General features: G+C 34.6%; 6 protein-coding genes across 6 annotated transcripts; 3 read left to right on the forward strand and 3 right to left on the reverse strand.

The window, feature by feature from the left end:
- The first annotated feature begins 4131 nt into the window (after nt 1-4131).
- Scox (Synthesis of cytochrome c oxidase) lies at nt 4132-5322 on the forward strand. The gene is made up of 3 exons (XM_014231868.3): nt 4132-4673; nt 4736-4944; nt 5010-5322. The coding sequence occupies exons 1-3, from the start codon at nt 4238-4240 to the stop codon at nt 5160-5162; spliced, it is 798 nt and encodes a 265-aa protein (XP_014087343.1). The 5' UTR covers nt 4132-4237; the 3' UTR covers nt 5163-5322.
- Nucleotides 5323-5430: 108 nt separating this feature from the next.
- Nucleotides 5431-6968, forward strand: eIF3i (eukaryotic translation initiation factor 3 subunit i). Its single transcript, XM_070107374.1, has 3 exons — nt 5431-5582; nt 5769-6258; nt 6315-6968. Exons 1-3 carry the CDS (start codon nt 5580-5582, stop codon nt 6800-6802), a joined length of 981 nt encoding a protein of 326 aa, XP_069963475.1. The 5' UTR covers nt 5431-5579; the 3' UTR covers nt 6803-6968.
- Nucleotides 6941-7935, reverse strand: LOC106615617 (uncharacterized). The gene is made up of 3 exons (XM_014231923.3): nt 7795-7935; nt 7638-7717; nt 6941-7570 (listed from the first exon to the last, which is right to left on the reverse strand). The coding sequence occupies exons 1-3, from the start codon at nt 7802-7804 to the stop codon at nt 7175-7177; spliced, it is 486 nt and encodes a 161-aa protein (XP_014087398.1). The 5' UTR covers nt 7805-7935; the 3' UTR covers nt 6941-7174.
- On the reverse strand, nt 7789-9343 carry Polr1C (RNA polymerase I and III subunit C). Its single transcript, XM_014231921.3, has 2 exons — nt 9085-9343; nt 7789-9021 (listed from the first exon to the last, which is right to left on the reverse strand). The coding sequence occupies exons 1-2, from the start codon at nt 9219-9221 to the stop codon at nt 8163-8165; spliced, it is 996 nt and encodes a 331-aa protein (XP_014087396.2). The 5' UTR covers nt 9222-9343; the 3' UTR covers nt 7789-8162.
- An 84-nt stretch (nt 9344-9427) lies between these two features.
- mus304 (mutagen-sensitive 304) lies at nt 9428-12988 on the forward strand. Its single transcript, XM_014231935.3, has 4 exons — nt 9428-10515; nt 10574-12188; nt 12258-12437; nt 12526-12988. Exons 1-4 carry the CDS (start codon nt 9754-9756, stop codon nt 12771-12773), a joined length of 2805 nt encoding a protein of 934 aa, XP_014087410.2. The 5' UTR covers nt 9428-9753; the 3' UTR covers nt 12774-12988.
- A 1848-nt stretch (nt 12989-14836) lies between these two features.
- Nucleotides 14837-22978, reverse strand: Zir (dedicator of cytokinesis). Its single transcript, XM_014231837.3, has 15 exons — nt 22839-22978; nt 22624-22711; nt 22151-22329; nt 21063-22090; nt 20818-21005; nt 19956-20755; nt 19645-19900; nt 19347-19557; nt 18689-19275; nt 18523-18629; nt 17349-18438; nt 16406-17269; nt 16147-16327; nt 15516-16065; nt 14837-15336 (listed from the first exon to the last, which is right to left on the reverse strand). The coding sequence occupies exons 1-15, from the start codon at nt 22877-22879 to the stop codon at nt 15294-15296; spliced, it is 6213 nt and encodes a 2070-aa protein (XP_014087312.2). The 5' UTR covers nt 22880-22978; the 3' UTR covers nt 14837-15293.
- Between the last annotated feature and the right edge of the window lie 4461 nt (nt 22979-27439).

The following is a 27439-nucleotide window of genomic DNA, read 5'->3' on the forward strand; positions in this document are numbered from 1 at the left end:
CTGTGTTTAAGTAAAGCCAACCAAATTTTGTGAATAATAAATAATTAATGAAGTATTTATTTGTGAAAGCTTACATCTCAATTAAATATAAAAGAAATACCTTGGTTTTAATAAAACGCTACCTTTCAGTTTCAAATGGCTTGCTTTCAACATAATAATTCCTTTCAATTGAAAATACCTCTGCAATTATTACAATATTTCAAAATTATGCCAACCTTCGAGCCGATTCAATTTCCTTAAAGTTCTCTCAAAATGCAAAAGCTAAATATTATAAAACTTCCATACGCATTATTTTCGCGACTATCTCCCCGTTGTATGTATATCTCATAACTAAAAGTAATACAAAATAAAAACCGTAAATATATTTGTACGAAGTGGAATAAGATTAAAAGTAATAACTTTTGCACAAATTTAAAATAATTAAAACTAAGCTTTGAACAAAGAAAAAAAATCTGAACACACATGCATAATGAAATAAGTAAATAAGTTTCCAAAAAATTAAATTAAATTACAGGTGTGTATGCCAAACAACTCAATAATATTAAGAGAGCGCGAACAAAGCAAATATTTGTATATAAAACATTATAGTAAACAAAATATTGGCAAAGCGCATACAAATATGAAAATTTATTTTATTTTTTTTAAATTAAAAAAACATTGTTACAGTTTATTTCCAAAACCTCATCCCCTAAAAAAAAGCTTCTTTCATGGACTTTAATTTCCAATTTTTGTTTTATTATAAACATTTTATAAAAAATTCCAATAGAAACGCTGGCGTTTCAACAGGATATTAAAATGATGTTTATGTAGTATATACATATATTTCAAAATATTATTTCAACGCATTCTTAATGTATGAGCAAGCGTCATAGCACAATACTCGCTCATACCTATATTCTAAAATCATTGCTGCATACCATGAATATATAACAAATGCTAAGATTGACTTTTTACTTACCAGCCCTTGGCCGGATAAAATCCGGGTCAATTGCCGGCTGTTGTTAATTTGTGGTGTGTCGTTGCTAAAACCGAATAGTAAGTAATTGCTACCTTATTATTCCAAAGTCTCAAAAAATTACCGGGTGTATTATCTTATAAAGATGGGGTACACAATTAGCTGAATGAATTTATCTTTTTCTAAAACACACTGGGTACATTTCTTCATACATAATTATTAAAAGTATATTTTTTTATTTTAATTAAGAGATCTTTACAAAATAGGTTCATGACAAAAGAGTTTAATGTTCTTAACTTGCTTGTGGTAAGGTGAAAAGAATAATCACTTTTAAGTAGGACCAAGTATTCTCAACTCTTACCATCTTACTATCCCTCAATGTACACATAATTAAAGGTATTTGAATTTTTATTAGAATCTTTTTAAATTCTTTTTATTTAATTTTTTTGATTTTTATATTATTTTTTCTAATTTATATTATTTTTTTTAATAAAATTTTTTTTAAATAATTTTTTTTTAAATTTTTTTTAAATAATTTTTTTTTTAAATTTTTTTTAAATAATTTATATATATATATATATGTTTTATTTAAAGTTTTTTTTAATTAAAATTTATTTTAATCAAAAAGCTTTACCAATATGGTAGGTGGTATATATGTACGTTGGAAAATAGAGGCAATTACATAAGTACACCAGATTACAGTAGCGGTCGAAATACTAGCAGTACTAAAAGAAATTTTACATACAGTTTATTTCATTTGCTCTCATTTGAAGTGCGAAAACGACATTGGAGTTTCTCATTTTTATATAAAAATATTTGTATATGCAGGTTTTGAATATAACAAAAGTATATATACGCTTAGTTTTAATAAACTGATAATATATATTTATATTTTTTTTTTTTTATCCCCTACATGATTTCCACAAATTAGGCACAACAAGTTTCGACCGTCTCTGCCTTATAGTTATGAGCAATTTACAAATAAACATACAGACAACCTAAACTGGACACTTTTATTTGCCGTTTACTCGATAAGACGAGATGTTACGACAAACACAAGTATTTACATACTTACATTAAAAAAATAAATAAATAAATAAAAATTAACATATATATGTTGTTTAGTTTTCAAATGTTTTATAAGTGAAAACTATTGATATACATATATAATAAAAATCATATATAATACGCATTAAATAAAATAAAAAGTTGAGGAGGAAGAAAGTAAATTGAACTATGAATGGTTTGCAATATTAACTCTAAAATTAAAGTTTTAAATAAGAACAAATTAAATGGAGAAAAAGTAATAAATAAAAAATATGAATATGAAATGCAATGGTGTAACGCTATAAGAAAGACACACTCATGCACACACCATATATTAAGTAGATATAAACAATTTACAATAAAAAATAATAGATGATGAAATAACGCTCTCATTATTATAAATAGTAATATAAACATAGTACATTAACACATGCATGAATGCATACACATACATAATTATATAAAAAGTAGTAGTTCAATTAAGATTGAAAAAAGTAAAAAAAAAACGATTAAATAAATGCATAATCTAAAGAAGATACCACGGAATATTGAATGATGTAATTCAACTTACTGGCGTACTGATTATATGGCGCTAGTTTAACGCAAACCAAATGCGAAAATTCTTCAATAAATAATGAAAACTAAATTATTTAAAACAAAACGTGTTAGGAAAAGAAGGGAAACGCAAAGTAAAACAAACTTCTTACTTGCTCTATATTTTAAACGCATAACACAGTCTATTATAGTTTACAAATTGATTTGTGTTTTATTTAAATGTACTCGACGACGCTCTGGATTCATGCATAACTTCATACATATATGTAAATGTTATACTCATTTTATGATTAAACGTGCATACATACATACATATGATATGTATATGTATGTACATTATAAAACATACTTTCATAATTATGTAGACTATATATAAATAATGACCCACACTTACTTACATATACATACATACATACATATATAAATATGCATATATATAATTATATGATATATACAATATTATAAATTATGAGAATTTTTAAATTGTAAAGAACAAAAAAAAAATTGAAAATTATATTAAGTATAATTGATTTAAGATTAAAAACAAAAACAAAAATTGTGTTTTTTTTTCAATCCATTAATTGTGATTTAAGAATTTCACTATCGCTTCACCTGGCTTTCAATACGATTGACTATTTACGTTGATTGTAAATATATAATATATATAAACAGTGATAGTCATACATCCAAATATTTGATCACTTGGGTTGGGTCACTTCGTCATTAGATCGAAATGGACTGCTTAGTTTATCCGCTCTATAAATTATACATTAGGGTGTCCGTTATTTCCCAAGTTGATTTTTTTTTAGTTCAGTTTTTGCTTTTTTAAAAAGATTTTTTTTTAAATTTAAACCGTGTTTAAATTATATTTCTTTTTTATACAATAACATGGGATTTTTTTGCATATTGCATTAAGCAAGTAAATCTAAAACTTTGCTAAAGTGATCTTCTATTACAAAACTTTCTGCTCTACAAAACGCATAACATTACCTGCGTATAATAAATATATAAATGTAAATTTAAAGAAAAAGAGCGAACAATTTTTTATAAGAATATCATTCGTTTCAAGTTGTAGGTTTATTTGCTTTGGAAATACAAAATTTATTGCAAAAGATCAAAAAATCCCATATAAAATGTATGGGAAAAGTAAAATTAATTAGGCACGGTTTAAATTGAAAATAAGGAGCTTGTTTCCTTCGAATCCTTTTTTTAAGACAAAAAAATCAACTTGAGGAGGCGTTTGCAAAGTCAAAATTAATTTGGAGATATAACGGACACACTTGTATACATATATCATTTATGGTTAAAAACATTTAACGATATTAGTACCCGATTTCGTATGCAGCAATACCCTCTAAACTATTGATTTTTCATAGGGACTTCGATGAAACCAAGCCTTCAATAAAATTATTTTTTATTTTTATTTCTCTATCGTTCAGATCAAACAGGCATTAATTAACTCGTAAACTACACATTTACAAACTTTTAAATAATTGTCCGTTAAATATTTTCTTTGGGCTGGCACTGCTTTAATTCCAATCAGCTGTTCCTATTCATTCGTGCTTCTTCTAGTTTTACACATTTGTTTTACGTAAAAAGCCGCACAGCTGGTTGAAATACATCTCCTAATTTTAGTAACCTACTAATATTTGTCAATAAAAATCCATATTAAAAAAAATAATGTCACGAAATATATATCGTTTGATGAACAACTGTAGTAGAACACTGGTTTTTCAAGCACATGCTTGTCCATCGAAGTTGATAAACTCACCGGCCAATCATATACAGCGACGTTTTGCTGCCACAGACCCTACAAAAGGCAAGGGTCCGATTTCGTGGAAGAGCTTAGCTTTTATTGGTGGTGCCGGTGCAATCGGTCTAGGTTTTATGTTGTACGTAAAGAAGGAAAAAGAGGAGGCAATAATGCGCGAACGAAAAAGGCAATTGGGTAAAGCGGCGATTGGTGGCTCTTGGGAACTTACTGATTCGGAGGGTAAGGTACGCAAGTCGGAAGATTTTCTAGGGAAGTGGTTGCTGATTTATTTTGGATTTACACATTGTCCGGATATATGCCCCGACGAATTGGAAAAAATGGCAGCGGTGGTTGATGCGATAGGTAAGAATTATTATGGTGAAAGCTGTTTGTATTGATTTTAATTAATACATTTATAACTGTAGAAAAGTCACCACAAACTCCAGAAATTCAACCGATTTTCATTACTGTGGATCCGGAACGTGATACCAAAGAAATTGTTGGCAAATATGTGAAAGAATTTTCACCAAAGTTACTGGGTCTTACCGGTACTGTTGATCAAATACGAAAGGTTTGCAAAGCATTCCGTGTTTACTTTAGCGCTGGTCCACGCGACGTTGACAACGATTATATTGTATGACTTTAAATGGGATATAAATATATATGTCATAATTATTCACGTAATAATTTTTTCGACAGGTGGATCACACTATCATTATGTACCTAGTTAATCCCGATGGCGAATTTGTGGACTATTATGGTCAAAATCGCGATAAGGATCAATGTATAAGTTCGATATTAGTAAACATCACCAAATGGAATAATTTGAACAAAAAGTCTTGGTTTGGTTAAGATCATAAGGAATTGTAGTAAGATTTTGTTCTGAGTTGTATTATTAAATGAAAATATGTTTAATTAATTTGCATTTAAAAATAATGCTAATACCCAACAATCGCGCAATAAATTTTCAAAAGTGAATATATGTACATAAGTAAACGTATTCATACCTAAATGTTGGTAATATTTTATATGTGTATTTATATGTTTAAATTTAAACATAAGTTCACCGGTTTGTAGATCTATCGAGATTTGCTATAAATTCTTTGCAAAGCAAAAACGTGGCATCTTTCTGTTGCAAATGACATTCAATTGAAATTTATATTGTCAGCACTGCCTCTGCACACGAAGCTTCTTTTTGACATTTCAAAGCGCTGTCCACAGCATTAAAAGAAATTAATTTTTGTGAAAACATATAAAAAACAGTACAAAATGGTAAATATTTGGTTAATTTTGTGGCAAAATCGTTTTGTGCAATCAACAGCATTTTGAACTACAATTAATATCTCAAAATATTATGGTTTTGTGAAATTGCTTTCTCGACTCCTAACCTAAAAACATTTAGTTGCTCATCGATTGCCACTTCATGAGGAATCAATTTTTAATGTATGTTTATTTTAGAGACCTTTAATGCTGCAAGGACATGAGCGTTCCATAACGCAAATTAAGTTTAATCGTGAGGGTGACCTTCTGTTTTCATGCTCAAAGGATCAAAAGCCTAACGTGTGGTACTCACTAAACGGTGAACGTCTAGGTACATACGATGGCCACCAGGGCGCGGTTTGGTGTCTGGACGTTGATTGGACAACATCGAAACTTATATCGGGTGCCGGTGATATGACTACAAAGATATGGGATGTTGAACATGGTACTGTGATTGCTTCGATCCCTGCCAAATCTTCTGTGCGTACATGTAATTTTAGTTATTCCGGCAATCAAGCGGCATACTCTACAGATAAAGCTATGGGTCAAAATTGTGAGTTATTTATAATCGATGTGCGTACGGCAGATTCCAGCATTGAAGAACAGGTTCCAATTTTGCGTATACCAATGTTACCTTCGAAAATCACTTCTATGCTCTGGGGACCTTTAGATGAAACCATCATTACAGGTAAAGTTTTCAGTTTTTATTTGTAGCTTTGCATGTAATATTTTCAAATTTTCTAGGGCACGATAACGGACAAATTTCTATTTGGGACATTCGCAAAGGAGGTCGTGAGATTAATTCTGTAAATGATCACACCGCTGGTATAAACGATATGCAAATGAACAACGATGGCACAATGTTTGTCACTGCTTCCAAGGATACATCAGCAAAACTATTCGATTCCGAATCTCTAATGTGTCTAAAGACCTATAAAACTGAGAGACCTGTGAATTCAGCTTCAATTAGTCCGATTATGGACCACGTAGTGTTGGGTGGTGGCCAAGATGCTATGGAGGTGACAACTACATCTACTAAGGCTGGTAAATTTGATTCACGTTTCTTCCACTTAATTTATGAGGAGGAGTTCGCTCGACTAAAGGGTCATTTCGGTCCCATTAACAGTTTGGCCTTTCATCCGGATGGCAAAAGTTATGCTTCAGGTGGTGAGGATGGTTTTGTGCGTGTGCAAACGTTTGATAGTACATATTTTGAAAATATCTTTGAGTAGATACATCCATGTATATATGTGCTTATTGAAATAGTTTACTTTTTAGTCACCTCCGATAACCTTTTTGTAACTGTATTTATGTGAAATCGAAACTGGTACGCAAATATAATGTTTGCTAATAAAATAAACCTCAAAAGATATGTGAGAACAAGAAGAAAAGCAAAAATTTCCTTTTATTCGCGATTATGCAAATACATACAAATGTATTTATTTTTAACATTTATAATCAATAAGCGTATTATAGCAATGGTTTTTATTCAAATGCTAAATCGGCTTGTCACATATATATATACACGCGCAAAATATAGGACCACTGATTCATCCTCTCTCTACGATGTCTATTTAACGCTTGTTTTGATCATCAGTTATTCCTTAGAAAAACGATCGTTTTGTTTTCTTTAGCACAACAGGTTGGCCCTGCATCGCTGCATACTGCGCCGCAGTTGGAGCACAACCTGGTGGCGGAGGGGGTATGCTTACAGCCCCAGCTGCAGTTGTGCGTAATTTGGCACCTGGCGCTAAAGACAATACATGTGGTTCTTTCACATTGTTGAATGTCGGTGGTGCAGTAGCTGTAACATAATGGTGTTGATAGTATTGTGGCGGTGGTGCTGCTGCGGTATAGCTTTGCATATAACTAGATGTAGCGTTATAATTACAAGTTTGCATATATGGAGTAGAAATTTGATTTGGTGCTCCATGATTTTGATGATTTGGAGCAGATAAATACATTCGTTGGCTCTCTTCATATGAGGGTGGTGGCGGCCGCTGTAAATACACACGCATGTATCGGGTATATACACAAACAATATATTTTCATAAGTAAATTAGTTACATTATTGCAATTTCTAAATGCTGCATCATTAATGGAGGCTGGTGCAGATGGTGGCTCTGCCGTGGACATTATTTTCTTATCTGCAATACACAGGTAAATACATAAGTTTTTTATGTTAGCTGAATTTAAGACTTTTCAAAAAAACTATAAATTTTACCGTTAGACATTTTTATTTTGTCCGAAAGGGTTACGTCGAAATTTTATTTTTGTGAAACTTTTTATGTAAAAATTTAGCAGACAATAATTTTCGCCTTAATTTTTTTCTTGGTTGAAGAATATATGAAAATAATGACATTTGTTTGTATACGCTGACTCTACTGTCAAAACAAATAGTTATGACATATGTATGCAGGGCTGCACTGCTTACTATTTTAATAGCTTTGACAGCGATTGGTGAAGTAAAAACAAACTGCATTAAATATTAATTTTTTTTTTAATTTAATTTTATTTCACGATATATTTTAAAAACATTTAATTGTTTGTTATTTTTCCAATAGTTACGTAAGAAAAATAGTTCTTTTTCATCTACGCTGCTTCAATTTCTTCTAAAAATTTCCGGCATTTTTCTTTCAGTACTTTTACTGCTTCGATGAAAATCACGTCAGGCTTAAGAGATCCAACGGATTCAACGTTAAAAATGTAGTGATCGCGCACTCGAGACATTGCTACTGCGTTTTCCAATTGAGGATATCTATACACGTTGCGACTACAAGTATCATAACGGGCATCTTTTACATATGCACAGTCATTTTCATCAATACCAATCACACCTGGTGAAAAGCATTTCTGTAAAAGAAATGCCTCTTTGCCTTCTATTCTACGGTTTAACTTGATTTCAGGTAACAGTCTGTAGAACGCCGTGGCTACAGGTGAAAACTTTGCATGATCTTTTCCAATGCCTTTGACAGCGATTAGTCGCAAGTCTAACTCATGACCAGGGCGTAGTTGATTTATCAGTATATCGTCGTGTATACAACCCACATCTGTTTCACTGAAAATTTGCGATTGTTTCCCTTTTGGTAGCCATTTTATTTGACCAGAATAGACTTTGTGGTTTTTATAGATTGTGTCGAAATTTGAAGAATCTTTTACATCTTTACGTCGTGTACACTTTACTTTTAATTCGAATTCTAAAGTATCGTGTTCATTTCCTTGATCACCACTCTCCTCTGTTTTATATAGAAAACGACGTGGATCTGCACGAAGTGGTATAAGACCAAGACGATGGGCTAACACTTCATCCTGCATTATTGATGTATTATTGTATATGTACACCTTTTCAATAGCCATACTGGGCACTTCACTGAGCATTAGACGACGAAAAGCATTTGCTATACCTGGATGAACACCGATCATATCGAATTCCATTTCATTCCCATCATATCTGCAATAATATTTAATGATTAATTCCGGGAAGAGTACAATAGAAAAAATTCGATTTATTTACTTTACAACAACTATTTGAAATTTTTTCTTAAACGCTTCTAAGCTGAAGGGTTCGTCGGCAAGCCCATAATCATGCGGATCCTGTTTCAACTTGTGCTCATCCATATACAATCGTGGACGTTGAATATTAGTAGACATCTCTGCACACAAATTTCCTGCTTAATAAAAAGAGATTTAAATTTTTAAATACGCACTTTTATGAAGATGGTAGTGCAGGCACGTGGGAAAAATGTTTGTTTTGGTCTTATCTTCGTTTTGAAGACGCTAAATGTCAACGAAAGAAAGGGGAAAATATCGACCTTAATGAATCAGGTGTTGCTTCGTTATGTTTTTCATAAAAATAAACTTACTTCTAAAAAAATTATCAAAATTTATTAACATGTACATATATTATTTGCTATATGTTGAAAACTTATAAAATAGGATTACACGAAGTGTTAATTTAAATTAATACCCAAAAAATAATTTCCGGCAAAGAAATACAATTATATGGCATCACACTGAGATCCTCTTCACCATTGTTGATTTTGCCGGGATATATAAAAAGTCAACTTATTTTTTTCAATCTGGCGAATTTAAAAGATATTTTATATGCATAATTATAAAAGTTATATGAAAAGCGTTAAAGTGTTTAATAAATTGTTTCTTTTGTCGTATTTTGATCATCACTATGGCAAAGCGTTTTCAGCCATTCAAGGAGTTTGGGCGTAGCACAAAGAAGCCCAAATTGGATGTAAGCATAAACAAAGGACGACCTTTAGGTCCCAGTCAGTCTTGGCCAAATCACATACGTTCAAATGCTGTTGATGTACATGTACAAAGTCCTGCTCGCAATAATGTGAATAATAATAATTTATGGGATGATGACGACGACGATGTTATACTATTGGCCACTCAAGTAGCCGAATCTCAAGTGGCTATTAAAACATCGGAAGTAAATATTACTGACAGTGATATTACTTTCAGTGAATTCGCACCACATATCCATGCCACCACGAGCACACAACGCTTTACAACAGCAAATGCTGCACTCAAAGCCTCGGCTAGTGCGCCTCCAACGATAGAAAACAACAATTTTTCCGAATTGTTCGCTGATGACGATGATTTTGCGGAGCTTTTAGACGTAGCTGGAAATGGCAAAAAAGGGCAAGAAGTAGCTCCAGCGCAATATGTTGAGAAAGACAATGTATTTAAAAAACCAATAGCGACAGTAATTGGAAGAAATGGCATAACTAATATAACTCCACAAGCTACACAAGTAAATACAGCTCAAACATCAGATGGCCAGCAAGCAGCGGCAAGACGGCAAGTTGCGACGGAGCGGCAAGTAAAAATGTTGATGGAACGTTTGGATACTATAAAAGCAGAAAATGCTAAACTCACAAAAGATCTCAGTGAATCGAAGGCCAAAATCGAAAGCAAGGATGGAGAGGTAAGCTAAAAAATTATTTTTCTTTTTCAAATGAAACTACAACTTTATTCTATTACAGTCTTCATTGTTACGCGATGAGTTGCGTCACATGAAGCAACAATTGCAAACATTGAAAATGGAAAAAATTATGAGTACCGAAGCGGCGAAAACTGAATGTAAAACCAAAATTGCCGAGTTGACAAAATGTGTGGAGGCCAAGGATTCGGAATTAAAGTTGCGCAAAGTGGAATACTCAGTGCTGAAGATGCGTCACGCCGACGAGACTCAACGTTTAGAAATGAGTATACGCAATGCCAACGTTGCAGGCGATGTGCCTATGGACGAAGATGTGGAGCAAACGACAAATAAACAAAATGCGCGCATCCTTTATCGTCTACGTGATTTTTCATTACCCACAGGATTGGGCGTTATAAACAACACGCATCTAACGGAAATCAGTGCAAATGCCTTTGAACGCACACAAGAGCGTGTCACAGGGAAACGACAACATACACCATTTCAATTGGAGTTGGCCAATGCACAAACGCTACTGGCACAATTACAACTGCAACGACAGAAATGGTCGTGGACCTCGACGGAAGCAGCTGATTTCAATGAACGTGCTATCGCCTCCGCCTGCAATGCATTACCCGAGTTTTGGACATATGTACATGGATTAGAGTTTCCTAAGTACTGCAATGTACATCCCTATCACGAATATGATTTGCGTAATGATAACTACGCAAGCCCTAAACGCAATTTACACGCAGAACAGCAATTATGCGAGGATGAGCGGGCAATTAGCCTGCGTCGTTATATTTCAGCTTTAAGCGTCATGTGTGGGAGAGCGCCAAATTTTGCACAACAACTACTGATGCAACATCACGGCGACTATGCATTGCTGCAGGTAGCATGCCATGCCATCTCCAAGTTGGGCTACTCACGTGAGATTTGTGCACACTTCGGCGTACTTGAGGCATTTGCCGTTCTCTTGCGTGTACTATTGCGACAGCTGCGCACAGGCGATAACGCACACATAGAACTGCTGGTTGGTGGTTTACTAAAACAGCTGATATTTGTGCGGCCGAGTGCATGGATATTTTGTGAGTTATCTTATTGCGTGCTGGAGTTGACGCGTCTGCCAGCGGCTTTAGAACAAATTTGCGTAAACAGCGATGATAGCACATTTTACAGCGATCGCATGCGTTCGCTCTATCGATTCTCGAACGATTCCTGTATACTGCAGGTATATGCGGGTCTGTTGGAAATTGCATTTCCACTAAATGACATATTGAGTGTGTCACATATGCAGCTATTGACCGTCATTTGTGAAAATCATGTGCGTTTTGCGCACTTCTGCTTTATGAAGCCACCCGATTTCATACACAAATTACTGCCCTCCTATGACGATGACGACGACGAAGAAGACGAAGAGGCGGAGCAACAGCTAGCGGAAAAGAAAGTTCAAAGTTGTAAAAGTGTTACATGCAAAAGCATTTCCAGTGAAATCTCTGTAAATAACAGTGAAATGGTTGCGACGGCTAATTCGACATCTAATATGGAGAGTAGGTCTAAGAAATCAACCAATAGTAATATTGCAACTCGTTGTGAGTGCTACACAAAGCTGTGTTTAAGCGTTGTAACGCTGCTATTTCAACTGCTGCGACAATGGCGGTGCACAGGTCGCAAAATTGGTAAGTACTAGTGAAAGTCTAATACGTGCGATGTTTATTTTGTTATTTGTTTTGTTTTGCCTCTTCCAGAAACACCGCGTGTGGCTGAGATTTCTCAATTATCCGTACAATTATTACACACAATTTTTTGTGATAACTATTCCACGCATCTCTTTCGTTATGCCGAAGAGACCACGAAGCATTACCTTTGGCTGATCTGTGAATGGTGGTCGGAAAATGCTGAACGCTTCAAATTTAACAGTGCACAAAGTATGTCAGAATTTTAATGATTTTTCATTTATATGTTACTATAATATTATATATTTTTCCCACTACGTTTCCCCCTTGTTTTTTTTAGATAATTTTCTTAAGAAGTTACGTGCTTTCCACATTATGCCCAAGCAGTTAAATGAGGAGGGCAATCCCGCCAATGTCCTTAACGACCTAAATGAATGGCATTCGCTAACCAATGATAGTAGATTACGAAATGTCGACACTTCTGTGAATCTTGCCTTAGCTGTAGAAAAATTGAATATTATGCACTATGCTGGTGATGAAACAAAATTCTTCGAAGGCCTCAAAGGTTATGCCTTCAATTTTGAGTGATTATATCTTGTCGTAAAGTTGTAAAATTATGATTGTTCTAAAAATGAAATGAGGTGGAAGACGCACTAAATTTTCTTAGTGCGTGGTGTTAAAGCTACAATTATTTTTCTTGTTGCATTATTTGCATATACGAATCCTTGTGACTATTGTTAAGTTGATTTTTAATGTGTGTTATAAAAAAAATAAACAATAAATGTAAAAATGCTATAAAGAAACATCAGAGGTTGAAGATAGGACGTTAAATATAATCGTTATGTTTCGATATTTCTTATTTTAGATCTTCTCGGTTTAAAAGTACCCATTTGGTTAGTAACGAATTTCAGATTTTGCGTCGTTGACCGCTTGCTTAATTATTTCCCCAATCTACTAGGCGCGCAGAAATGCATAGCAACAACAAATGTTTCCATAAACAATGCTTTTCGTCCTTTTTCATCACGTTTATTTCATTTGTTTTGCTCGCACCGTACGCGGAACAACAAATTCGCCACCTTGCCACCTGTCGAACTATTTTACCTGATCACCATGGCTTGCTGTGTAATTCTGCGCGTTTGATACTTTTAGATGCTAACTTTGGGGAAAGACTTATTTGATTGTGCCCAACATTATTAATTAATTAACTTATATTTTTTATATTCCTCCTAATTTACATTTTTAATTTGCTAGACGCATGCTCGTGTGGCTAAATTTTTACAAACACCAGGCTCCCAGATATGCATGACAACAACACGTTTTTTGTAAACAACGCTTTGCATCCTTTTTATTGTTGCTTATACCAATGTTTTGATGTAGTTTGTTTTGCTACATTACATTGCCACCTGTTATAGATTTTTTAGCGCCTAATAGATTTTGCCAATCACCTTGCTGCCCATTTCTGTGCGCCTGGTAATTTTCAGAATTTTTCATATTATAAAATATTTTTTATTGTGAGTCGGTAAGGCAGTTTGGCAGTTCTATTGGTTGCCACATTATGCATATGGAATGAATAAAATGCAGTAACTTATTTTATTTTTTATGATTTTGGTAGATCATAAAACCTGTTAAAACAAAAAACCAATATTAATTAATTTTACAAACATTTATTTTTAATTAATTAAGTAAAATACATAATTTATGTGAACAAAATTTGCTCAATTAAACCTACACATTGGTATTATGTCTTACATTCTTAAGCTTTCGATATAAAAGTACAAACCATTCATTGAGTAACACTATACAAAATGCTACATGTGCTAAATATTATTATTTTTTCTTTTCTAAATTTAGTACTTCAAAGTGATGTGTATAAATTGCATTGAAATTTCTACAAATGCGCTTACGAATAAACAGAAAATGAAAATGTGCAGAAAAAATTTAAATTAACGAATTATGAAATTTTTTGGAATCAATTTTTGGTTATGATGCAAAGAATATTTGGTGGCTAATTAAAAAAAAAAATTAAAACAATTAATTAAAAAATTAAATTTAAAAAACAAACCATAAAAAAAAAATAAAATAAAAAAAAATAGAAATAATATTAAAAAAATAAGTTATAAAACAAAATTAATTATAAAAAAAATATATAAATTTATGTATGTGTGCATATGTATGTATATTCGTAATTGAACTCAGGAAATTATTTAAATTCAATATTTTGACTGAATAGTATAAAAAAAGATTATATAAAAAAAATTATAAAAAAAGATTATATAAAAAAAAATTATAAAAAAAAAAATTATTTGGTAAAAAAAATTATAAAAAAAAAATTATATTGTAAAAAAAATTATAAAAAAAAATTATAAAAAAAAAATTATACAAATAAAAATTATAAAAAAAAATTATATTGTAAAAAGAATAAAAAAAAATGATATTGTAAATAATATTATAAAAAAAAATTATATTGTAAAAAATATTATAAAAAAAATTATATTGTAAAAAATATTATAAAAAAAAATTATATTGTAAAAAAAATTATAAAAAAAAATTATATTGTAAAAAAAATTATAAACATAAATATATTTATAAAAAAATAAATTATTTATAAAAAAATAGAATGAAAGAAATATTATTTATAAATAAAATTCTTTCAAATTTGAGACCAAAGAAAAAAGTTAGCGTCATAAGAATAACGGTTAAAGTGCTTTCAAATACCAAGCGCAAACTAATCAAGTCTCAACTACAGCTATTTCACATATGTATGTATGTGTTAAATTCGAAAAAAGTTAGTTCAAAATCAAAACTTAATACTATTACACTAATACTTAATTCATAAAGATGCGGTTTATATATTTAGTAAAAACGGTATTACTTAAAATAATCCGCAACACTAAAAACATATTCGAATATTACAATAACAATAGGGTCCACAGAAAATCCATAGGTACAGACATGTAAGAGGGTCGGTAGGAAAGGTATAAAATACATTATTCAGCTGATTCAAGTATTTGAATTAAAAATCCATATTAAGTGTAGTAATATACATATATATACACATATATGTATGTGCCCATGATATACTTCACCAAATCCAACTAATTGGTGACATTACCATTTTAAAGGTGTACTTTTATAGATGTAAGCATTGGCTCTACAAATAAAAACAATAAAAATTACATACAAATTAGATATTACGCACAAACACACACGTAGAGCTATAAACAAATGGACGTGTAGGACTAAAGTATACTTTTAAAGTGTGTAAAAGAGTTGTGCGGTATGGGGGGGAAAAAATTAACAATAAGCGATAAATTAAAAAGCAGTTCTTACTTCACAACACCCTGCGCCTGCGCGGCCGTTAATGTTATCAATGGTGTTAAGCGCTCCACAAAACGCTCATGATTTCGTTCCAATTCTCGCTGATAGTCCTTTTGATCGCTCGATATTAAATTACGATTCTTCTTCAATGCGTCGGCGCAACGTTTGGAGAATTCACGGAAACAAAGTCTTAGCTTATTTTGATGTTTGGTTGGCACCGTTACGCCATCAGAAAGATTCGCGAGAAAGACTGTAGCCATTTCCATAGGTCCCTGATTGACTGTAGTGCCGATGCAACCTTGCAAAACCATTTGTAATATTTTCGGATCGGCCGGTTCTTGATTGGTAGCTGCTGCAAGTTCAGCTGTCTTCTTGTGTATATCCTCGATAGCCACTTCAATCGGTTCCAGTATGATTTGTTGTCGCGCGATCACCTGTATACGTGTCTTTACGTAGGGAAAGTGATTGGCTGTGGTGAGTATGGTCTTACGTTTGCATTGCTCGTGTAGGTCACCATGCGCTTTGCCGGACTTGGTAAATGGCGTGGCGAATATGAAACGTTCTATGGTATACGCAAAGAATCCATATTAATTATATGCTTTTTGAGAAATTTTAGAAAAATTCAAAATTTTTTTGCACTCACTTATATTGAAATTACGCTCGAAATAGGTCTCACGATGACGTAGCTCATAAGTTTCGAAGTACGGTTCCACATAGGTTATTTGTATATAAGCTTTTTCGGGATCCAATGAATTAATATCGACCGAATTGGAGTCTTTGATTATGTGAACTGAGTCGGGACCAAAACGATCGGCATAAAAGTTCTGAAAGCGCATAAAATTTGTATACCGTTAGCAAAGTGAATATTTCGTGTTTGTTGTTAGCAAAAAAAAAAAACTCACCTGCAGGCGACTAAATATTTCTGGTAATTTAGTTAGTGTTGGTTCTTTGTAAATGAATTCTTGCTGATCCAAATCACCGAATTTCGTGCCATAGAAGCCCACACGGAAGTAAGTGCCAAATACACGTTTGCCCTGCAGTTGTGCGATGCGATTGAAGGCCTCTTGTAGTTTACCATGAATTTTGCCCAATTTCTGAAAATCTCGATTCGCTTCACAAATGGGTGTTAAAATTTTATACACCTCATTCATGGCCTCGTACATGCCTGCAATTTGAAATGAATTCGATGCTTCTTCCAGCAACACTTTCAGCCCACTTTCGGTAAAATGATTGCCCAAACAAATGCCATCTTCGCCAGGACTTAGTACATCATCCGAAACGGCTGACTCCATGAGCGCGTTTGGTGTGACACGTTGAAAGCTAACAGCGCCAACGGGTAAGTGCGTTTGCGATTCCAACATACTAAGATATTCGGCAACCAGCGCCGCCGAATGTACATAACACATGGCTGCTTCGGTGTGATTGGCGCGCTCACGATGCTTCTTCGCCATATTCTCCAACCAGGTGAGACGTAAGTCCGGATTGTTTTGATAACCTTTGGCAATGCGATGCATGAGATCGAGCAGCATTTCAGGATCCTCTTGGTATTCTTTCATTTTAACGGTATCGGACAGTATCATGTGCAAATTGAAGAGTAGATCTTGCACTTGCTCGGGAAACGAGGTTTCTTGCAGATCCTGATCGGATTCGGCGTAAACGAGTACAGTTTTCAGTGCGCGACGTAAAGATTGTTCGCTGAATGCAGGACTGGTGCCGACCAGCGAGCTGAGCGACATGGTCACTTGCATTTTGACACGCGCAAAGTTCTAGTTAGAAATGAGTTGGAATATTTTAAATATACTTGAGCACAATAATATATGACTAATTTATATCATTTGCACTTACATTTCCGATCTCGAAGTTTTGCCGCATGAGCAAGTACAGTGATGCCGAAGCTTGTGAGCGTATAGCCGGCAGCAATGAACCGCAATGCTTCAACAGCAACAAACATAGATCTGCACAGATGTCTGTCTCTTCGTCGAAAAGCAAATTCGGGAATTTAAAAATCAATGCACGTTGCGAGGCGAACAGATTTTGTAGCGATAATGTGCTTTGATTACGCGACAGCGCATGCAGCATTACTTTCAACACTGTCCCCAATAGATTGTGGTGCATTTCCGAATTGGTAGCAACCTGTACAATGATTTCCAAGGCATCCAAAATAATCAATGAGATCTCGGTGGCCAGTGAGCCTTCGATAAAATGGTTCAGCTCGAGTTCGGGATCCGCTTTGGTGGCGTTGTCGTAGAATTGCGAACGATATGGCATTTGATCTTTGCGCCAACGAAATTTCTCCGTCGAATTACGATCTTTGCGCCTGTTGATGAGATCATAACGCGCCGAATTTGTGCCACGTATGCATTCCTCTAGTTTCTCCTTTAGATCGGTCGGTTTACGAAAACTCTGCGTATTACGTTTGAGTGAGGGCAAACGCTTTTGACCTTTATACTCGAAACAAGGTATACAGGTGTTCAATAGCTGCAGCATTTGATGCACACGATGCGGATTGAGACCGAGCAACCAGCGATACAAGACGCTACGTTCCAGATTCTTTAAAACCCAAATACAACAAGCGAGCAAATGTCGCGTGTTTTCGCTACTCAACTGAGATTTATTTTTTATCTGCTCATTGAGATAGTTATAGGTGCGATTGCCAGAGTTGGCGTAATTGAAATCAGTATTAATTGTGGAGGTGGAAAGACTCTGGTGGGGACCTTGATAGTCTTCCAATAAACCCATGCTTTGTAGACGATCATTTGTGTCTGTGAGATATGGGTGTAGTTGTGGTATAACATCCATAACGACGCCCAGTAGAGGCAAATAGAGCGAAGCAACGCGTGCGCGCGCCTCCACCTCACTGTAGCGTGGATCTAAATCGTGCGAGGTCATTAGATTGCGTATGCAACGTATGGCTTTACCGTGCAGCTGGGGATTGCTGTAATTAAGAGAGATAAATGAAATTAGTGCAGCGTTTATATAAGTTGTATTATTTGGCATTTTTAAATGAGTCGCTACATACGGCACTTCAAGCACTGTCGCCAAATCGCTCAAAACCAAACCGACGAGAAAATGTTGTTGCCGAAAATCTGCATTTAAATCCGCGTTCAAAGCGCGCTCCATGGAACTCTGGCAAAGTATCAAATGAAAAATTACAAATTTCTAACAACTAAATGCGTTGAACTCACATAAGATGTTTGACTATTGCTCGACGTGGTGCTCGGCGTTGGGCTGCAAGGCGCCGATACAGTGGTGTAAGGCGTGCCGAAAGGCAAATTTAATGCCACAAAATGCTCATGACTGCACACTATGCGTAAAAAGTCGATTTTATAATTCATCAAATCCGGTATGGAGGCATTCTTCGATATCAAGACTTTATAATAAGTTTTGATGAGACCAAAGACAAAACCGCGATCCATTATGCTAAATAAATCGAATATGAAGAAACCCAAACTGGCATTTAGCGATTGCGCTAATTTCGGTTCCTCACTGTGATAGCCCACCACTTTAGTGGTTACCAAATGTACAAGTGTCGAAATATCATCCGTAAATTGGTGTGGGAAACGTTGTTTGCGTGGCGCAGTTAAAGCGCTGCTATAATCTAAATGCTCAATCATGGATTTGACAATCAATTCGAAGAGAAACCATGAATTGGACATGGCGAGTTCGGTTGCTTTGCCGCTGGCCACAACCCAATGTAATGCCAATTCTTCATGTAGCAAGCGTATTTGACCATCGCGACTACCAAATGTGGGCGACAATTCTAGCGTGTGCTCTAAATATAAAATATTGGTGTTATTAAATTTTAAGAGCAAAAAAAAAAATATATGTATATATAATATAAACCTTTGCGATCCAAACTGCGCCCAATGGATACATTTTCGTAGAGACTGTATGTTTCGGCGGCATTAGCCGATAACTCTTCGGCATTACTGCGGCTGTACGTGATGCGCCGCTTGCCACCGAATGGATGTGGTATGCGGCATTGAAACTGCACGTAGGTAGAGAGCAGCGCCTGACGGCCATACTGGTCGACCACTAAGTCATCATTTAGAATCTAAAGTATTGTATAGATTAGAAATTGTAATATAATGGTATATTCAGAAATGTATTAAAAGTATTCATGACATGTGAAAAAACCTACCGAGAGATTCGCCGACACCATACAAAGCATTTCGAAGACGGTCGAACCTAGTGAAATTGGTTGACCGCCTATTTTATAGGCCGTCACTAAAAGCTCTATTAATTTATCCAACACCAAATGTAGATTCTTCACCAATGGTTCGCGTTCAGCACTAGCAATCTCCAGCAGTGCCTTTTTCATTTCATTCTCCATATTGCCCTCACCAATGCGTGGCGGTATTTTGCGTGAATCCAAATAATCGCAAGTGAGAAAGAAACTATAATAAAAATGAAAATAAACTTCAAAATAAACTTATGTTTCATGCTTAGTACCCATCCAAGTGTGGATCCAATGTGTGCACTGCCGTAACGGCATCCACTGTTATCGTAAAGACGGGACGATGATTATCCAGCCATTTTGTGCCGGGTAAGTGTACATTTGGCGGTATGAATGAATAATTCTCTGGTGGTGTTTCCACCATGACAGGTAATTGAAATTCGCCCACTTTCAATTTGCCATCCTGCAGCAGTGGCAGCCACGTGTAACCAACAGGCGTTTCAACAGATGGTTGCACCTCTTGCGGTTTCTTTTGACACGAAACATGGTAGAGCGTAAAGAAGAGATGATGATTTTGTTTAATATACGCTGGTAGTGCAAATTTGATTTCGTCATAGAATGTTGGACATTTGTTATGATAGTTGACCGCAGTGAAGGCTTCGCTGGCATATTCCGGACATGAAGATTTGCCGTAAATTGCATTTACTGCATCCATTTGTGTTTCACCTGCCATCAATTGTACGCGTACGGCGATGTTCCGTGCCGAACCGGCGCGTGAGGAGAAATTCAACTCTTTTGGTGAGACGAAAAGCAAATTGCGGTATGTGTAATGTGGATTATAGATAGCGGTGGAGGGAAATTCCAATATTTCCTTGATTGGACGCGTTTTATCTTCGGGATAAGGATCGACTTTGGCTAATTCGGGTGTTAAAGCGTTTTTCACCTCTTCGGGACAAGGTAAAATTTCCAGTTTTATTGAACCGGGTATGCATTTATATTTTTTCATTGCGTTACTGGGACGTTTCAACTCGGCTAAGAATTTGTAGAGGTCTTCATCCTTCATTTTATCAGATTCCTGTTGAATAAAGTAAATTAGTAATAATTTATATAAACAAAAAATTTTATTACGGCACTTACTTGTTTAAAGAAACTGGATACTGTGATCGTTATGGGTCGGAAAGTCTCAATTACATTTGCAAAGTCATCCAGTGACCAGGATCGCCGCTTTTCTTTGCGTTCCAGCGAGCCGCGGCGCGTTAATGTGCCGCTCATATCGTTCGCTTTACGGCGTAGTTGATCAAAACTACTAGTGGATGCTTTGCGATCTGCATTTTTTGTTGTAAATAATTATTACATAAATACAAATAATATTGATAACTCACCTAAACTGTTAGAGCTCACGGCCGACGTCAAATTACCACCACTTGTGGTATCTTTCTCTGCATTAGCAGCAACAGCATCTTTATTTTCCACATTCTCACCATTAAATATGCTATTCAAATAAATACCTGTCCATGCAAATGGCATACGATATTTACCTAAACGCTCACAGAAATCAGCAGCATTCGATTTGGCTTTCTCGCGATACTTATCTTTGTCATCTTTTAAATACGGTTCCACAGAATCTTTGATATCACCCTGTAAGACTTTTTCCAAACGTATGACTAGAAATATGTCGCTACTCGGATATGTTATCTCGAAAATGCCAGCACGACTTTGTGTGCTTGCGTCTGCGCAACGCACATGTGTGCTGAGCATACGCTTCAAATTATCTGAATTCATATCGAAGTAGAAATTTTCCGATATTTTTTTACGTTCTTTCGCATCGTAAATTGCCATTGTGGCGAAAATTGGTTCCACTTCTAATTCCAAACGTAGCTGTAAGCATTTCACTAGTATGCGATGACCCAAATGTTCCATGGGTATTTCAGCTGGTAAACGTCGTTCGATAATATCCTCTGGATCAGCTTCAGGATAGAGTGTAAAGAGCGCCTCCTGTCGATCTTCTTGTCGACGTGACTCATTCGTTTGATCAATTTGTTCCGGTGGCACATCATCTAATAAATTCGGTATTAGTGGATCATTTACCGAACGTCGCAAATCAAAACTAGCCCAAGAGCCGCGTGGCGTCAATGTATCTGTGCATGAACTTACTGAAGACAAACTGGCGATAGATTGTCGTGAACTTGGTGTGCAACTATCGCTTTTGTCTGTTAGGTTCTCATCGAAAGAGGTGAATTCTTTGTCGATCTCAAACTCTTGCTGGTAGGCAGACGGACTGATGGTGCCACGATCGATGCGTTCGCGTGAACAACAGGAACTGGAGTAGTGACGCTGTGCGTATTCGACTACTTTCCACGAACGTGTATAACAGTTGACGCATTCCTGCACATAGAGCGGTAGTTCGGCGCTGAGAAAATATATACTCTTTAGTTAACTCGATATGAAATTTTATGTGTATATTACTTACATATTTTCTTTCGGCACAACATGTTCAATGGTGCGTATCTTACGCGGAATGATTTTAACAGCCACATCAGTAGGTGGAAAATCGAGTATATGCTTCAGTGGGTCCCTATTCAATATGTTCATGTGTTGTGTAAGAAATTCTTCATAATCCAATGGCTCAACGGGCTCCGTAAGCGAAAGCTGAGTAAAAAATGTATAACAGTACAGTACTATTAATTGTTGTATATTACAAATATTTATAGTCTGAATGCTATAAACACTAATTTATGTACATGAATGATTAATATAATATAATATCTCAGCTTTACACGTGAAACTATTAAAGAAGTTATGTATAATCCTCCAAATACGTTTTAATTACATGGGGTGAGCGACCTACATTTGTGTAAGCACATATGAGCCCCACCCAATTTTTAAGCAGCTTACATCACCCCTCCTCCCACCTTCTGAACTTACTTCTCTAAGGAAACTCACCGTTGATGAACACATCGAGCCGGAATCCACTGCCTTTGTTTGCAAATGATTAACGACGACATTTTTTCGCACTTCGGACGAATTGTGCCTGCGTATATGGTTTAGTAAAAGTGAAAATTTTTAGTTTTGGTGAAAGTAAATAGAAACATACACTTTGCTGCGCTCATGCACTGAGCTGAGCCGGTGAATTTCCGGCTGTGCGAAAAAGTACTTACTTCGTTAATTTCTGCGCAAAAGAACGCTGTGAACCAGACATTCTGTAAACTATATTAACTTTTATTAAGATTCACAACAATTTCTGCTTTTTTTTTTACTAAAACTTCATATTTATGCACTTTGCCAATCGGTCGATTTTTCCACTGTGTACAAGTGAAAATAAAAATGGCCGCTGGCTACTTCGCCCATCTGTCACCTTTGACAGTTGACATTTTTGTTTATTTTTCAAAACTGTCAAAAGTGACAATCAGCTGCTGTATGTAAATAAATCGGTTATTTACTTATAAACAGCTGTTGCAAACTTGTTGCGTTCGTATAAAAATAATCTTTGTTGGTGTTGGTGTTTGTTTACCTCGTTTGAGGCGAATTCGCGTGTATCGATGTCGTTTTGTTTACATTAATTTCGTGGCTATATCAGAGAACGTATATCATATATCATATACGTTCTCTGGTATTATCAGCTGTAATTTGACAAGTGCATTAAGAGAGCTTTTGTCGGTTTCAAAAGTTTCAAATTGATAAAATGAATATTTATATAAACAAGTAAGGAAGTGTTAAGTTCGGGTGTAACCGAACATTTTATACTCTTGCAACTAGCATGGATCAAAGCAGGGGAAACACGTTAGGGCGTAGCAAACCTTTATATAAAACTAGAAAAAACGTTAACCTCAGCTGTGCCAAACTCGAATAACCTTCACAAGGGCATTTCTTATAGCTTAAAAGGGTATAAAAAGATCTTTATTTTGATATTGATCGATCAGTTTGTATGGTAGGTATGTATGTGTATGTATGTATGTATGTATGTGGTTCGATCTGAGCAATATAGACTGTAGTGTTGCCTTGGACAAGAGTAGTTTTTTTTGGAAGAAAAGTAACGTGTGCAACTTTATTTACAGTTTAAGGGGCAAATTACCCTTCTGTTTACATTTTATGGGATCAATGACCCCTTTGTCTCCATTAAGGTCAATGACCTTTTAAGCCAATTCCGCCACCATTGTTTATACTTAGCCAAGTCAACAACCTTTGTTTACATTTGAGGCCAATGAGCCTTTTTTTACATTTTATGGGGTCAATGACCCTTTTGTTTACATTTAGACAAGTCAATAACCTTTGTTTATATTTGGAGCCAATGAACCTTTTGTTTACATTTTATGGGGTTGATGACTCCTTTGTTTACATTAAGAGGTCAATAATCCTTTTGTTTACATTTAGCCAAGTCCGCAACCATTGGATACATTTAGCCAAGTCAACAACCTTTGTATACATTTTGTGTGATTGACATATATTTTAGACAAAAAACTATAGCATATCCAATATTATAAATTCAGCTATTATTGCTAAGATTCCTACATATTGACCGATATATACCACGGTATAAAACCAACCGGAAGTTTGAAAATTTTGGATTAGGTATACAAGTATGGGAGATAAGGATAATGTTGACCCGATTTTATCTATTTTCGGCATTACTACATATTATTAACTGAAAAAGATGCTCAGTGAGATTCATAAAGGTACCTCGCATATCATCACCAATAAATAAGGAGTAAAGCCAACCGGCTGTTTGAAAATCCTGATATTAGTTATTTTGGCGTTAGGGAAAGTTTTCACCCGATTTACAGGCATTATTCGTGCGAAGTTTTATCCCGTTATATCCAATGGTGTTTGATTTGTATACTGCAAAGTGAATGCATCAGATGGAATTTTAAGTTGTGTTATAAACGAAGTAGGCAGTGGTGGTCGATTTTAACCATTTTTATACTGTAATATAGGAATGTCAGGATAATGTCACCAACGAATTTGAATGAAATTGATTGAGTAGGTTCGGAGACATGGGCTTTAAACTATAGATGAGCAGCCCCTCGTCCAATTTTGATACCGACTTCTATTAAGTCCACTTGTGCCATTTTGGGTGTAAAATTTTATGTCTCTGAGGCATTTATTTATTGATTTATCGCATTTGAGGAGTTTTTAACAAAACGGTTATATGGGAGCGGGTGGGGTTGTTATTCGATTTTACCAATTTTCACACTGTCATAAGAGGTGTGGAATAAATTTGTGTTGTGCAAATTTGAGTGATACAGCTTCCATAGGGGGCGGGGCCAAGCCTATTTATTAAAGAGTTTTAGCTTAAAATTTACAGTTTACCAAATCACAGTTTTATACAATACCTTAATTTGCAAATACTTGAATGTAAGTGTTTAAGTGTCGCTACTTAAAGTGCGATAACTGAACAAATAAATATACAATAAGCATTAAATTTCACATCCTAGATTGTACGGGTGATATTTAATATCTCAGAAATCTCGATATCAACCACAATCACTCCTACTTCTCATATACCACAATTTGAATTTTTTTGGAAAATCGCGTCAATAATTTCTCTAGCCTCTATATACCTAATATACATTTTTTTCAATCATCAGTCGATTTTATAACGTACTTATGCGTCAATATGTGAGTTATGTATCTTAATGCAACTCAGTGAGCATATTTTTCTGTTAATAGTATGTCATGCTGAAAAAAATGTATAAAATCACGTCAATACGTCCTCTAGACTCCATATACATAATGTAAAAATTTTCGAACCTCCCGTTGACTTTATATCATACTTGTATGTATGTATTTATCGGTCTATATGGACGTATGTACCATATATTATCGAAAATGTGTGAAATCGGTCCACGAATTACTATATTGTAGTTTCTTTATGCAACCTATAATTATAATATAGTGCTTTCCAGCTGACTTTAAGCCCGATATACTGATATTCGACTTTCCTGCTTTTAACCGTTTATGTTTGTCAATATGTTTGAAATTTTAACTAAATTAAGTAGACACGTATTCCTAAACATAACGTGATTTAACGCTAAAAATGAATGAAACCAAAGGACTTTGGCCTAAATCCAATATCTCTAATATTATTACCTTCGATCATCTAGTTGACTTTTTCCTGATTTAGTCCCTTTGGGTTGAGTGCATATCACACATATCTCAACTTAGTAAATTAGGTTGTTTTAAATATAAATATCTCGGACTTGAAATGTAGTAATGAAGCTAAGTGAATCTATGGTCTATAATATATGTATATATGCATATGTATATAAAGTTATTAAGAATAAAAATATGATTATAATCCAATCAATGTTTCGTCGAAGGACAATACATAAGCAACATATTTTCATACCAAGTTTTGTCAACACCTGAAAATATTAGGTTCCCTACTTGTTTATAGTAAGTTACCACAAACCAGGTGTGTAGTGTACTACACACGTCTTTAAGACGTAAGAGTTTTTTAAGGAAATCGATAGTTTTATATTGTTTTTAATTTTTGACAATAAAATATTTAAACGAAACACATAAATAAATATTAATTTTTTTTCCTTTTTTTGGTTTTTTTTTTAAGCACAGTATATTAACAAAATTCTGTTAATCGCATCATTCATCAAAGTCAGCCTACATGCATAATTTTAATTTATTTATGTATAATATATGCCATACACTAATGTACATAAATATTTTACGTTCACTTTTGATTGTTATCTCAAAAACAAACATCAAAACGTATAAACACGTGAGTTATAAATAATATATAGATATATATATATGTAGGTATATCTCTAGGTGTATATTATATGGATTTATCTAAATTTATTACATATACACATATTAACTTTAAATGATTCTGACAATAAATTAATATTTTTTATTAATTTATTCGATTTAGTCTTACATTTAACGACGTCTGGAAATCGAATTCAACTAATTCATTTGTGATTTGGGGCTTTCGTGAAGTTCCGTTTGGAAAGGCAACAAACACACACACTCATACAACATAATAACAACAATAATAATAATTCAAAACAAAGATAAAACGATCGCATTGCTTGTTCGTTTTTTGTCACATGATTTCAAGGTTGAGGCAAACGAGTTCCATCTTCTGCCAAATTATATAGATGAGTAGGTGGGTTCGCCTGTATTGTACGGTGAATGTGTAGCCTAGCATTCACTTGTTGTTAGAGCTCTGCAATTCTATATTAGTTCAAAGTTTGACGCTCAAATTCAGCCACGCTGGGTAATTAAAGATTATGAAAGAAGATGCTTCGACACGACGCAGATCAAATTATATTAAAAGTGTTATTATGAAATCGGTTATTTATGGATTCACGCTTCTGCACCGTTCTGTGCCGTGCGTTGCTCTCTGTGCTATTTCTTCTTTTCTGCATATGCATGTATGTATGTGTATACATTTAATGTGCTCGATTTCAAATTAAATTTTTTTGTGATTATCATATCGTGATCCTTTCACTTTGATGCGAACACCGTCAAAAAATAATCGTATGTAGGTATGTACCAAGAAGACAAGTGACGAGGCGACATAGAACTACAATAAATATGATGGAATGCTAATATAGCATAAAAGTAAAATTAATTTTTTTTAAAGAACACAAATAAAGATAATTTTTTACCAGTGATCATATTAGATTTTCATAAGGTTTCCAATCATGACACATATAATACAATCTTTAGTGCTTACTATAGATAAATGGCCGATTCTTACTCACAGCCACTAGCCTGGGGCCCGTGCTCCTTCAATTCG

Source organism: Bactrocera oleae, chromosome 3 (assembly GCF_042242935.1).
Source record: "Bactrocera oleae isolate idBacOlea1 chromosome 3, idBacOlea1, whole genome shotgun sequence".
Classification (NCBI taxonomy): Eukaryota; Metazoa; Arthropoda; class Insecta; order Diptera; family Tephritidae; genus Bactrocera; species Bactrocera oleae.

Excerpts from the sequence above, each read along its gene's own strand:
- mus304 (XM_014231935.3), top strand. The coding sequence starts at position 9,754 with ATGGCAAAGCGTTTTCAGCCATTCAAGGAGTTTGGGCGTAGCACAAAG. Across the intron at positions 12,189-12,257 it reads GTGCACAGGTCGCAAAATTG|AAACACCGCGTGTGGCTGAG; the intron begins GTAAGTACTAGT and ends TGCCTCTTCCAG. Across the intron at positions 12,438-12,525 it reads CAAATTTAACAGTGCACAAA|ATAATTTTCTTAAGAAGTTA; the intron begins GTATGTCAGAAT and ends TGTTTTTTTTAG.
- eIF3i (XM_070107374.1), top strand. Across the intron at positions 6,259-6,314 it reads AGATGAAACCATCATTACAG|GGCACGATAACGGACAAATT; the intron begins GTAAAGTTTTCA and ends CAAATTTTCTAG.
- Polr1C (XM_014231921.3), bottom strand. The coding sequence starts at position 9,221 with ATGTCTACTAATATTCAACGTCCACGATTGTATATGGATGAGCACAAG. Across the intron at positions 9,022-9,084 it reads TTTCAAATAGTTGTTGTAAA|ATATGATGGGAATGAAATGG; the intron begins GTAAATAAATCG and ends ATATTATTGCAG.
- LOC106615617 (XM_014231923.3), bottom strand. Across the intron at positions 7,571-7,637 it reads CATTTAGAAATTGCAATAAT|CGGCCGCCACCACCCTCATA; the intron begins GTAACTAATTTA and ends GTGTATTTACAG.
- Scox (XM_014231868.3), top strand. The coding sequence starts at position 4,238 with ATGTCACGAAATATATATCGTTTGATGAACAACTGTAGTAGAACACTG. Across the intron at positions 4,674-4,735 it reads AGCGGTGGTTGATGCGATAG|AAAAGTCACCACAAACTCCA; the intron begins GTAAGAATTATT and ends TTATAACTGTAG. Across the intron at positions 4,945-5,009 it reads ACGTTGACAACGATTATATT|GTGGATCACACTATCATTAT; the intron begins GTATGACTTTAA and ends TTTTTTCGACAG.
- Zir (XM_014231837.3), bottom strand. The coding sequence starts at position 22,879 with ATGTCTGGTTCACAGCGTTCTTTTGCGCAGAAATTAACGAA. Across the intron at positions 22,330-22,623 it reads GCTCGATGTGTTCATCAACG|CTTTCGCTTACGGAGCCCGT; the intron begins GTGAGTTTCCTT and ends TTTTTTACTCAG. Across the intron at positions 20,756-20,817 it reads TATCCAGTTTCTTTAAACAA|GAATCTGATAAAATGAAGGA; the intron begins GTAAGTGCCGTA and ends TTTATTCAACAG.